Source organism: Colletotrichum abscissum (assembly GCF_030869225.1).
Source record: "Colletotrichum abscissum strain IMI 504890 chromosome Unknown Scaffold_15.1, whole genome shotgun sequence".
NCBI classification, from domain to species: Eukaryota; Fungi; Ascomycota; class Sordariomycetes; order Glomerellales; family Glomerellaceae; genus Colletotrichum; species Colletotrichum abscissum.
The window spans coordinates 504,293-516,739 of record NW_026850043.1 but is presented as its reverse complement, the minus strand read 5'-3'; the positions used below and the strand labels follow the sequence as shown (position 1 = coordinate 516,739).

Below are 12,447 nucleotides of genomic sequence, written 5' to 3'. Positions count from 1 at the left end.
GAAAGAGAAATGCAGTCTTCAGGGCAGATATACGGGGCACAGTTTTTGAGGTAGTCATTCTATAGTTTCCTTTCCCGTCAATCTACCGGTTGAAGTAATTGTTACTGCTGTGACATCAGTAGATATGTGAGTGAGTTGATGCTGCCATTGTCATTCTGCCGACAGGTGCTCAAAGTTGCATACTTGGACACAGGGATTTGGCGGGCTGACACTGGGGATCTGGGATCTTTCTTTTGCCATGGATAGTGTTATTGTATTGTTTTTCGGGGGTTTATCAGTTTTCTACGTGTTTTTGCTATCATGAAATGTGATGTTGCTGTTGGGTGACGATGATGCGCTCTACATCATGGACTCGTCGGAGTCATGGGCCATGGCACGGCATTTGAGCTGTTAAAGAAACGCCCCTGAATCTCAAGAAACCTAACGCCGTGCCCTGAAGTCGGGAAGATGAGGAAATGTTCAATCGCTCTGCATGTTTGCAGGCAACCCAAAATCATCAAGCCTCCTTGGCCGGGTCCTGGAAGAAGATGACCTGAACTGTAACATCATCCCTGACGTTCCTAGCCAACGGCGGGTATGCGAGCGTGACGCCGGTGAAGAGGGACCTGCGCGTACCGCCCAGCGCGTTCTTGATCAGATGTACAGCCGCGTTGTCGAGATCCTCGACGACAAAGTGCTCAGGCTTGGCGTACCAGTTCGCCCAGCCCGCAGACATGTCGAACTCGCTCTTGACGCCCGGAGTCACGGCGAGCTTGTCTCGAGGCGTCTTCTCGCCGGCCTTCTTGGCCGTGATCCAGCGCGACACGCATTCCACCGCGTGTTCGGACGAAATGTGGTCCCACAGGCCGTCTGAAGCGAGGATGACAAAGTCGGGGCCCTTGATCTCCGTCACAGTGGTCACGACGGGGGCGGCGGTCATGTACGGCGGCGTGAGGTACTTGGGCCGCACACCGGTGCCGAAAAAGTCGTTCTGGGCTTCCTTGATGGCGTCCGCAGTCCACTTCCAGCGGTGGTCGCCAAATGCACGGGTGATGGCGATGCCGAAGAGGCGGCCGCTCTTGGTGTCGATCATTTCCGCCTCCTCGCCCGGGTGCTCCTTGGCGATGCGGTCAAACTCATCCTTGTTGTGGCCCGTCTGGTCCTTGGAGAGGGCGCGCGCCGAGTACGAGGTCGCGCCGGGAGCGATGGAGCCCAGGACGGCGCGGGAGTCACCGGTACAGGCGACGCGAAGGGTCGAAGTGGCTGGGTCGAAGATGGAGAGGAGGGCACATGAGCCTGCGATGGCGGGGGCGATGGCGGCGATGACCTTGGGGTCGGCGGGCTCGACGGCGCCGGTTTTCAGGCCGGCTATGGCCTTTTGGGCATTGGATGTGATGAGGTCGTCGAGGTTGGTGAAGGCCTTGACGATGGCTATTTCGACTGCTGCGTCTTCGGTGCCACGGCTGAGTTGGGCGATGGAGGAGGACACGGCGGGGATGAGGGCGCTCTTGAGCAGTAACGAGGTTGCCCATCCACTGTTTCGGTTAGTACTAGAAGCATCTGAGAGGCGAAGATGACATTGAGACTCACGCATGACCATCATAGACGCCGTTGTACAATGTCTCTGATTTTCCAACACCCGGGCCAAGGGAGAATGTCATGACGTCCTCGACAGGGTGGTTGCTCGCGACTCTCGCGGCGTGGACATGAGTGTGCTTGCCCTCAGCAGTGAAAGATCCCACAAAGACATCCTCACGGAGCTTCGCATCCGCAGTCTCGAAGCTGCCGCCATCAACCGGTGTCTTGGCCAGGGCATCCAAGTCAACGGGTCCGGATCCCAGGCTGGGAAGAGTGCCAGGCTCCAGGCTCGAAGGGATGCCAGTGGGCTTGCCGTTGCCATTTCCGCGATCTCGCACCACATCGGCGATGAACCAGCCGGCGGCGACGCTAGCAGCTCCGAGTGCGTACTTTGGTAAGTTGGAGGAGGAACTTGGTGACGGGCCGGTGCTACTCGAGTTTGGACGCGTCCAACGCGGAGCCGAAGAGCGGATGGTACGCGCGGGGGCGTGGAACCGTAGGTAGGCCCCGGCATTGGGGCGATATGCACGCTGCAGCATCATGGACCTTTTGAATGCTTGGTTGGTGTGGGTGGTTTAGCTTGGCGATCCCTCAATCATCTGGGTGCGGTTGCGGCTCTCCTTTTGTAGGTGGATGGAAGAATGATGTTGATGAATCAGGGAAACAGGAGCCGCTCTAGTTGTTTTGAGACGAGCTTTTGAGTGATGAAGTGAACAAGAGTGTGAGAGTGAAAGTGAACGTGAAAGTGAGAGTGAGAATGAGATTGAGAGATGAGTGAGACTTTGATGAGGTGAGACGGAGTAAGCTGCGGTGATTCCCGTTGCTGTGGCAGGTGGTCGCGTGCGTACTTTCTTCCATCCCCTGGCTCTTTCCCATTCTCGTTTCGCCCATTTTCCCTCTGCGGCACGGACCACACGGCACCAACAGCACCAACAACGAGCAAATTGCATCTGAGACTCAGCCTCACTGCCTCATTGAACAAAACCAGGAACTCGGGAGGGGGGAAACGGAGTGACGGGTCGAAGGATTCATACATCTTACACAGCTTCTTATTTCCGCTTAGTCTGGCCATCTGTGTGACTCACAAACGGAGTGAACCCGATCCATGGTTGGTTGGTGTGATGTAGGCTGTGAAGCATCACGAGAGCAACCTCCCAGGATGCTGATAGGTAGCCAACCGCCCCATGTAATTTTACTCAATAGTAATCACTTCTTTGAGCCTCCAATATCATTTTGAGACTTGTTATCATGCAATTTTCTCCTGCTGTTGGCTCGGAATATAATATCTGAACGTGGTCCCTTGATGTGTATTGTCCTCCTCTAATACCGATGCACATAATTGAACTTTCCCCCATTCCCACAACGTCAGCAACCATATTTGATACGATGGCAATACCCAGAAACTCGAATGTGTCCGGATCGGAATTTACCGGCCTGAAACTCTCTGGCAAATCCAAGCCGTGTAGGATCCAATCTTCATCTTTTCCACTCGGGGATTTGACTCCAATACAGATTCGACGGGTCCGCGCGGCCACGTAAGTCCGTAAACGAATTTAGTCGAGCAACAAAATTCAGCGCAAATATTGCTCTAATCGACCTCTGTAGGTTGTGCGAAGTCTTAGGGTGGTTTCTTTGTAGGTCGACCAATTCAGATCTGGTGCTAGCCTCCCCAGCCGTTACCATGAGGTCTTGGATGGAGTCCACCATATAACCGATATAGAAAGCCTCTTGACGCTGCTCTCTACTCGCAAATTTGTCCTGTACGTTATGGTATCTTGGTCGTGAGTTTCTCGCATCAGGAAGAAACAGTCGACTCGCAGGTTATCGTTTCGAGAACCTGGTCGATAAGCTCATGTATTGCTTGAGATTGGAATCAGAAGCACTTTGTCTGGCATCTTGTGCTACTGGGGAATCGTGTATCAGACGGAATCTGAAGCTCAGTATATGTTGAAGAAGAGCCCTGCAATTGAGGATACATGTAAAAGGTATCTCTACACGTTGTTCTACTGATGAACTCAGCTCGTCTTCTTCCTCTTCTCTTGCACAACATAGAGCCAGGAAGTCGATAAATAAATGTATGGTCTTTTTACCAAAAAGAAAAAAAAAAGGAATGGAAAGGAAAGGGAAAGAAAAGCCCAGTCACGATAAAGATTCACTGACCCTTGTGACTTCTGCTCTACACCCATCTTAAATTCCGTATATGAAGTTGAGGAGTTCAAATATGCATCTTCTGAAGTCCTAATCTGTATCAATGTTCTCTTCCATCATGACATATCCAGCGGTGCTAATCTGGTTGATGTGATCGTACTGTATTCTCTTGGCGACGAGTATGTTATCGGTCTGGATCTCATGTTCGGGCGCCACAGACTCCACAGGTGTGAAAACTTGTGGCTTTTCGTTCTCACAAAGATATTCTGCTTCTCCCCAGCCCTATGACGGAGTGATAGTACGGGTGCGATGAAATCGGGTAGTCGTGGAGCGAAATTTAGACGCCCTTGTTTAAATCGTCTGCCGCTTGGCGAGATGACGATGATACACTTTCGATCTACACAAGTCAGATCGAGCTTTGTGGCAGAGCTGAATAATTGAAATACCCTTCGGATTGCGGAATGTTTAGCGACATTTTGAGGTGCCTGACGTTGAGCTTCAAGAGGTCATGGAAACCGAAGTACTGTTAGCTACCTAGGTAAGCATGGAGAGGTATGCGGAGAAGTTATGATAGTCTTGCGCTGTCACAAGTTGGGGTGAAAGGGGTAGTGTTCTGTCTAAGATGCACCCTTAAAAGTTGTCTATGGCTTGAGGGCATCGACCGGTAAGCTCTGTGCCTCGATATTTCTGTGGGTGCCCAAGTTTTTAGTGACGAAGTGCTCAGATATTCAGTATGCTCCTGTTTCTGTTGGTGACCTGCAGGCAACCATTTTCAAGTCGCCTCGCCAAGCTCGGTTTCTTTCCCTCCCTGTCGGCGCATTTGCTGATGCTCTACACCTGGCGGTGAGGCGTACCGTCTGAAAGATCCAACTCCAGAGTCTAGAGTGATTCGCATAGGCAAAAGCGCCAAACGCTAGCTAGCATGAGTCTGGTTCGTAATTATTGGCCGAATCTGCAAGCTGAACATGCTCAGTCTGCTTAGTCCTGGCTATCAACCTGCTAAGCAACACGGCCACCCGGCTTGACAAGCCAGAGTGTAGAAAAGTAGACCGCAAGAATATCAGATTATCATGTACAACTCGCACAGCACGCACGAAACATGTTTGAACAAGGCTGAATCTAAAAAGTTGTTTTTACACTTGATATTAAATAAAATTAGACGTCCTTCACCTGAGTAAGGGAAAATTATGCCTGACAAGTGCCAAGTAAATCGCTCGCTATGTCGCCGAAGGCTGTCGAAATGCGGTTGGGATTCGTGTCGGGTCATTTGTGATTCTCGAACCTCCTATTCTCCGAGCCTATGGGTTTTCCGCCGGAAATTGGTCCAAGATCGGATAGTACGCCCGATCTGCTCGTTGTAGCCATACGTGACAGCGTGTACTAAGCCAATATACTGTGAAGACGCTAGCAGACCAATGAGCCAATTTGGCGAAGTGCGGCCCTGTATCTCAATCAATCGATTTACAATCCCAGGTGTCCAGAGAATGAGATAGCCGATCGGGTAACCGTTCAATAACAGCATACGCCGCAGGTTTGGTGGTGGTGGGAGCTTTGGCGGGTCGGTACACACGTCCGGTTCTCCCAAGCCTGCGGTATGATCTCCTCCAATAGCTGCGTTGTGTGATGACGCAAAGTTCAGGTCGTCGGTCTGATCGTTCCGGTCGTTGATCGGTGCTGTTGATGACGAATCGCTAGCCAAGCCTCGATTGTCCTCCTGGTCGTGTGAAACGGTGAACGACGTCGTCTTCATGATATACTGCTCCGTGGGAGGTTTCTGATCTTCGCCGGATGATGGTATAGTTTGTGTGCGGCGGCTCCTGCCTGTGGTGATAGCTTCGATAGAATTTTCCGAAAACCGGAAGCGGCCGAATAATCGTCTCAGTTTGATGTAAATGGCTGTATAGATGCCGACTGTCAAGAAGAATATCAAGAGGCGCCACCCAAAGGATAATGCCCAACGGTAAACGGGATACTTCTTCTGAATCCAGCACCAATTCCCACCCACTGGGCCATATATATGCAATCCAAGGGCAGTGAAGCCTAGTTCGAGCGTCAAAATGTGCAATTTTCTGAACATGGAGCAGTGAATGACCTACTAGTGATAATGCCCGGTATCCATGCACAGAGACATACAACAAGGATTCGTCGTAGTGAAGAATCTTGCAGCAGATGATTCTTGTTTACAGTGAGAAGGACCGTTATCGAGATGAACAAGATATTGAAATCCGTCGTTTGAACTGTAAGCTGGCCCACCCACGCATTCATGGTACATCCTCCGGCAGGAAGTGCTTGGTCAAGAGGGCCATCCCTCAGTAATATGATACCAGTTACAGTATTGTTCACCATGTCGACAAAGTCTAAAGACACACTGTTAGACATAACTTGATCCATTGCTTCTTGTTGTTCAACATACCGGATAGTAGAAGATTAACAATGAGCGCATGGCGGACATGCCGGCGTCTCGGAGGAGAAATAAAATGCAAAATTAGGACGGCAAATGTAAAAAGGGCCGACAAGACAGATCCGATGAAGGTGGGTATTGCGACTGCCAAGTCCACCTTTGCTGAAGCCATGTCGCAGCAAAATCAACTGGACAATGGGATTCGTGAACGTTCGGTAGTTTTAGGTAATGATACCAGGCCCGAAAGCCGTTGGCTACTTGGAGGATTCCAGTCCTGATTAGTTGAAAACAAATGTTAAACAAAAATCTACAAATATGAGCGAAAAGAGCAACTAACGCTTGTGCAAGAATTCGAGATTTGTGACATGGCTTTGCTAAGACTGTCTCATTCTGCACGAGTACACGTCTCCAGATCTTGGTGCGTGCCTCGATCTGCGAGTATTATTCGACAGAAGGAAGACTTCTGGCTTATAATACTGGCGAAATAATAGCTGCCGATTCGTTAGCATTGATCAGGCACAACGTTGGATGAGCGCAATCAATCTTTACCTAATCTCGGTCACTGCATCGCCATACCGTTTCACCGTTCACATTAGATTCGATGTGGGAGGTATGCGCATTTTGGGCGTTCTCGTATTGTGGCTTAGTGCCCGTTGCTCATGGGGCGACAGTCCGTTAAAAGATAACGCGCCCACCGGGTAAGGGATAGAAAGAAGAAAAGATAGCGCGTGAGTAGAACCAGTGAGGAATTGATATGGCAGCGTCAGATGGCCGTCAGATGAAAGGAAAACGCCACTAGTTCATCTCCCCTGTATGTGTCCATTGGCTATCTCCCAGACAATGTCCCCCTCAGTCAATCAAAATGCACAATGCTATCAGTATGTCGCAATGCCCAATGCTCTTTCGTGGCCTCGGGGATTTAGCGTCTAATAAGCTTTGGGGTCCCCTGCCATTTTCTGTAGATCCGAGGCCTGATTGCGAGGCAAGATGGAAGTCCCCTGCGTGGCGTTGCAATGCTTGATGGATGCTGCGCTGCTGATGCAAAGCCACTCCTTCCGGTGGACTGGTGTCTGAGACGCCCGAAACAGGGGCGCACTCTATTGACCGTTTGTCTACCCCAGATCCATGCCGGTACTCACAGCTCATGTCTGCCAGCCTCTGTGTACTACCGTACCGTGCGTCCTACGTTGGTGTGGGTGGCTAATCGCGCTTCAAGGGGTTCACGGCAATACGGAACCCGCGAGTCAGTCATGATGGAACGAATCCTTGATTCCTTCCCACCTGGGCTCGCTCTCGTATGATAACGCTGGCGAGTACTGAGAACACGGCGCCCATGCGTCCACGGTTAGTGTCGTTTCTAATCCTTAGCCGTATCAGCTCTTCGCAAAAGAGCTGCCTTTAACGAACCATACGTTGATTGCACGTTGCTCAAGGATCCGGCCGCGGGGGACGGCCCGGACCCGAAATTCAGTGTTGTGTTGTCGACGGGTCCGTGGAAGCTGGAGCGCGGTGCCATGATTAGAACACAGTCATCGTTATTCCATACTCAGAGATGCTTTTCAGAGATTCTGAAGGCGGTGCTGGTTAATTTGCCATCTGGCACGTGTGGCTGGGGTTCTGCTATGATGGCTTCTAAGCATGCAAAACTTCAACATAAATCACTGCCAATTCAAATAATCCTATAACCAAGAGTGAACGACGGATGATACGGTTTTTGGATAGTTGAGGTTATCACGATAGGAACTTTCTTTTGCCATAAGAATGATAATCAATTGTCAAAAAATAAGGAATATCTCCGTGCTTTAGTTATTCTGTAGTCTGACGCCGAAATATGGGGCTACGGCCAGCCCATGTTCCACATCCAGCACGTGAAAGGAAGTTTAAGAGCATCTGCAACACCTCAACAGTCCCCGCAAAGTTGTAGTCAGCGACTCGGAAGCTCTGGCTGGCTAACTGGCAGTGGACTATCCGTACTTCAGTTTCGGTCTGAAGTCAGATGAAAGAACATAAGAAGTTAGGTAAGCAATTGGTATGGCCGCCAGCCTTGCTTGATTGCTGCAATTTTCTCTCTGAACACAGGGTCCCGATCCTCATCGGACATGCTTCTAATTAATAGCTTATGTGAGTATTCGCGCCGCTTGCTGTTGCGCCTCGAGGATGTCCGCTGGCTTTACGCCTTTGTTCGACAGCAATCTGACGGGACTGGGTCAGAAGGGCGCGGGTGCTCACTGGCCAGTCGAAGCCCGCCCCCACAATCCCCAGAGTGCCTGGTTGATTATATAAGGTTAGTATGAGGGAATACTGGGCTTGACAACGATGCCAATGACGCATACTTTTATACCCGATAGACGATCTCTAATAGCATTCGACAAGTGAGTTAGGGTGACTTAGACAACTTTACTTATGTCATACTTTACCACATTGATACTAATTCTCAGTCAAAGGAACTGAGCAATATCGCAACTCAACATGACTGCGATATCCGCTCCCCCACCTGTTCACTCAGCCCTAGATGCCATCGGCAACACACCATGCGTACGACTGCGTAGTGTTGTACCGGAAGGTAGCGCCGACGTGTATTTGAAGCTTGAGTCTCTCAACCCCACGGGCTCCTACAAAGATCGCCTGGCCAGAGCCATAGTTGAAGAGGCAGAGCGCCGAGGAGACTTGAAGCCAGGCTCGACTATAGTCGAAGCCACCGGCGGTAGCACGGGGTCTTCTCTGGCCTTTGTATGCACCTTGAAGGGGTACGGGTTCCATGCCGTCTGCTCGGATGTCTTCGCCAAAGAGAAATTGCGCACGATGGCTGCTTTCGGGGCTTTTGTCGATATCGTCCACAGTCCCACCGGAAAGATTACGCCAGATTTGTTTCCGTCTATGGTCAAGAAGGCGAAGACAATCGTCGAAGAAAACGAGGGGTACTACGCCGCAGACCAGTTCAAGAACAAGGACTGTATGGCGGGTTACAAGACTCTTGGAGACGAATTGGTCCAGCAGTTTCCACAAGGAATTGATGCCTTCTGCGGTGCCATTGGCGGCGCTGGCATGGTGATGGGAGTTGCAAAGGTGCTTAAAGGTGTGCGTGCCGATACAAAGATTATCACGCTTGAGCCTGCATCATCGCCTGTTGTTGCCAAGGGACACGGAGGTGTCCATGGAATTGAAGGTATCAGCCCCGGATTTGTTCCCCCATTGCTTGACGACACCTTATACGACGAAGCACGAGCGTATCCGGAGGATGAGGCGCGGGCCATGTGCCGTAGACTTGCAAAGGAAGAGGGACTTTTGACGGGAACTTCAACAGGACTTAATGTTGTTGGAGCTCTATCCTTGGCTAAGGAACTTGGCCCTGGCAAAGTGGTTGTCACGGTGGCTTGTGATACGGGTCTCAAGTACACGAGCGGCACTCTGTATGAATAGTTCCACTGCAGAGTTGAAAGACGCAACTCAATGAGATGGAAAGTCAACTCTACAGTATCCTTGCTTGAGGCATTCTGGTTGGTGTTCAAAGTGCATGTTATGTTGTCCATTAGTTTGAACGGCATTATCAATCAGCTGGCTATTGCAATGTCTAATTCCTTAAAGGAAACGGCTCTAAGCGCATTGTTGAAATTGAAATATCATGTGTTGTTGAGATTACAAGTCCTCAATCTTTCATGATATTCCCCACGCGCACGTCATGGGTTGACTCATCATCTTTCAGCTTTGCATGTGATCGACAGTCAAACCATACCTGAGAAACATATTTAGAAGTGTGCTCTGTTCATTGGAGGATCATCGGGCTTGCTTTCACCCGCCCAAAAATGCCAGCTCGACCGACGCGCTTTTGAAGTAAAAACGTTCAAGGTGGAAGGTAGGAGAAGGCTCCTATTTTAAATGCAACCATTGCTCAGATCCCAAGCCCAATCCTGGCCTCAGAACTGTCACAAGAAACACCTCAATGGTCACTCGTTGATGAGCAGATTTCTAAGATTGGCGCGAAACCCCCGCTTTTAGCGTGCCGTAGCTTGATCCCTGAATGCCAATAATGCCCGCAATGTTTCGATGGGTCTTGGTTCGTCACTGCGGGAGTCGTTCCCACAACCATCTTGAAGCCAGCAAATGTATCCAACGGTCAGCTTGTGGGAACAGCATCACTGCCTTCTAATGACCATTGTAGGTTGAGCTTACGGCTCAGTGCACGTTGCAGAAGATGGAGATTCTCCAGAAGCTTCCGAGCTTGCAGTGGGAGTACAACATTTTGCCAAGGGGCTCGGGAATATACTCGCGCGTTCCGCGGAGAGTTTTGTTGGGGATGCTGAGAAGCAGACTGGAGGTCAACGCTTCGCGCGTAACGCTCCACTCGCTGTAGCTACACCCGGCGGGGGATAACGCGCCCTATCGTATCGTTTCTTTTCGAGATGACCTCTTCCCTGTGCCCCCTTCGCTCCCCTAAGTCCCCTCTCAACCTCTCCACCCAGGCTTTCCACCAATCCAAGAATCCTGGGGTCGCATCCGGTTAGCCGAGAGCTGCGGGAAGCTTTGCCAATGCAGCAGTGTTAACCCACCGGCTCTTGGCTCTGAAGTTGACTCAGATATGCGCACATAGGCGTGTCTAACCGCCGGTTATGGCTTATGGCGCTGCTGAAGCAGCTTCAGGCCGGACCGTGTTGGACAGGGGAGCTATTATTGCTCGACCGATTCCCGAGGTGGTGAGGCGGGAACCCTGAAGCTTCAAAACCCCTCACCCCTCATTCTTTCGTGTGCTGAAGCTGTCTGACAGCTTACCTTGCCGTTCTTCAAGATCTGTTGTTCGTTCAACCTAGGGACTGACGAATACCTGCTGTCCGCTGGCAACTAGATCCTAAGCTTACATTCGAGGCGTTGAGAAAGTCAATTGGTGACTCCAGCCTGCAGACTAACATCCCTTGCCGAGCGCCAAAATCCGCCTTCATCACCAAGGTACCTTCGGACCAGACATCTCAAATAAACAAATATGAAAGCCAACGCAATGGCTGTTGCCAGGACCGCTGCCTTGCGAGGCCTTGGACGAACGTCTCTCTCTTCACAATTCACCCATAAGCAGCTCCCGGTTGTATCCCGAGCATGCATGTCCTCTGTCGCCGAAGCTGTCGGCGTGGCACCCGCTCCCCCGCCTCCAACACCGGTCAACGATGCCGAGCTGAAGGCCGCACAGCGTGCCATTGAGGCCAAGAAGATTCTGCAAAAGGCCGCCAGCGCAACCACTGTTAGACATGACTGGACAAGAGAGGAGATCTCTGCCATCTACTACCAACCCCTGATGGAGTTGGCTTTCCAAGCTGTACGTTTCTCGAGACCATCATCGTCATCTCGTGAATTGCTAACGAAATATCATTCACCAGGGCTCCATCCACCGCCGCTTCCACAACCCTTCCGAAGTCCAGCTCTGCACGCTCATGAACATCAAGACCGGCGGCTGCACCGAGGACTGCTCCTACTGCGCCCAGTCAACCCGATACCAAGATGGCACCGGCCTCAAGGCTAAGAAGGTCGAGAGCGTCGAGTCTGTCCTCGCCGCGGCCCGCACTGCAAAGGAGAACGGTAGCACGCGCTTTTGCATGGGCGCCGCTTGGCGCGATATGCGCGGCCGCAAGAACAGCTTAAAGAACATCAAGGCCATGGTCACGGGCGTGCGGGCAATGGATATGGAGGTCTGCGTCACCCTCGGCATGATTGACTCGGAACAGGCCAAGGAGCTCAAGGAGGCCGGACTGACTGCCTACAACCACAACGTCGACACCAGCCGCGAGTTCTACCCGTCCGTCATCTCGACTCGCAGCTACGACGAGCGCCTCAAGACCCTGAGCCACGTCCGCGACGCCGGTATCAACGTGTGTTCGGGTGGCATTCTCGGACTCGGAGAGTCATCCGACGACCGCGTTGGTCTGCTGCACACCGTCTCCACGCTCCCTTCCCACCCCGAGAGTTTCCCCGTCAACGCTCTTGTGCCGATCAAGGGTACGCCGCTGGGTGACCGCACGCCCATCCAGTTCTCGAGCATGCTGCGGACCATTGCGACCGCCCGCCTTCTGATGCCGGCGACCATTATCCGTATTGCTGCCGGAAGGAAGACCATGTCGGAGGAGAAGCAGGCCATGTGCTTCATGGCTGGAGCCAACGCCATCTTCACAGGTGAAAAGATGTTGACGACGGACTGCAACAGCTGGGACGAGGATAATGCCATGTTTGGCCGCTGGGGTCTGACACCGATGAAGAGCCACCACAAGTCGCCGGCTCCAATGGCCGAGATTGAGATCTGAAGATAAAAGCAACAAGAATAAAGATTTTACACCATCATGGACTTGATGTGGGGGATTTTG

At 51.5% G+C, this 12,447-nt stretch overlaps 4 protein-coding genes across 4 annotated transcripts; 2 read left to right on the top strand and 2 right to left on the bottom strand.

The window, feature by feature from the left end:
• Window positions 1–496: 496 nt before the first annotated feature.
• CABS01_07128 (protein phosphatase 2C) lies at window positions 497–2,099 on the bottom strand (the record flags this gene model as incomplete). Its single annotated transcript, XM_060540492.1, has 2 exons — window positions 497–1,514; window positions 1,570–2,099. 2 exons carry the CDS (start codon window positions 2,097–2,099, stop codon window positions 497–499), a joined length of 1,548 nt encoding a protein of 515 aa, XP_060403377.1.
• Window positions 2,100–3,795: 1,696 nt separating this feature from the next.
• On the bottom strand, window positions 3,796–6,278 carry CABS01_07127 (uncharacterized protein; the record flags this gene model as incomplete). The annotated part of the gene is made up of 4 exons (XM_060540491.1): window positions 3,796–3,987; window positions 5,171–5,745; window positions 5,802–6,062; window positions 6,119–6,278. 4 exons carry the CDS (start codon window positions 6,276–6,278, stop codon window positions 3,796–3,798), a joined length of 1,188 nt encoding a protein of 395 aa, XP_060403376.1.
• A 2,297-nt stretch (window positions 6,279–8,575) lies between these two features.
• Window positions 8,576–9,526, top strand: CABS01_07126 (uncharacterized protein; the record flags this gene model as incomplete). The annotated part of the gene is made up of 1 exon (XM_060540490.1): window positions 8,576–9,526. The coding sequence occupies one exon, from the start codon at window positions 8,576–8,578 to the stop codon at window positions 9,524–9,526; it is 951 nt and encodes a 316-aa protein (XP_060403375.1).
• A 1,555-nt stretch (window positions 9,527–11,081) lies between these two features.
• On the top strand, window positions 11,082–12,387 carry CABS01_07125 (biotin synthase; the record flags this gene model as incomplete). Its single annotated transcript, XM_060540489.1, has 2 exons — window positions 11,082–11,408; window positions 11,470–12,387. The coding sequence occupies 2 exons, from the start codon at window positions 11,082–11,084 to the stop codon at window positions 12,385–12,387; spliced, it is 1,245 nt and encodes a 414-aa protein (XP_060403374.1).
• Window positions 12,388–12,447: the final 60 nt, after the last annotated feature.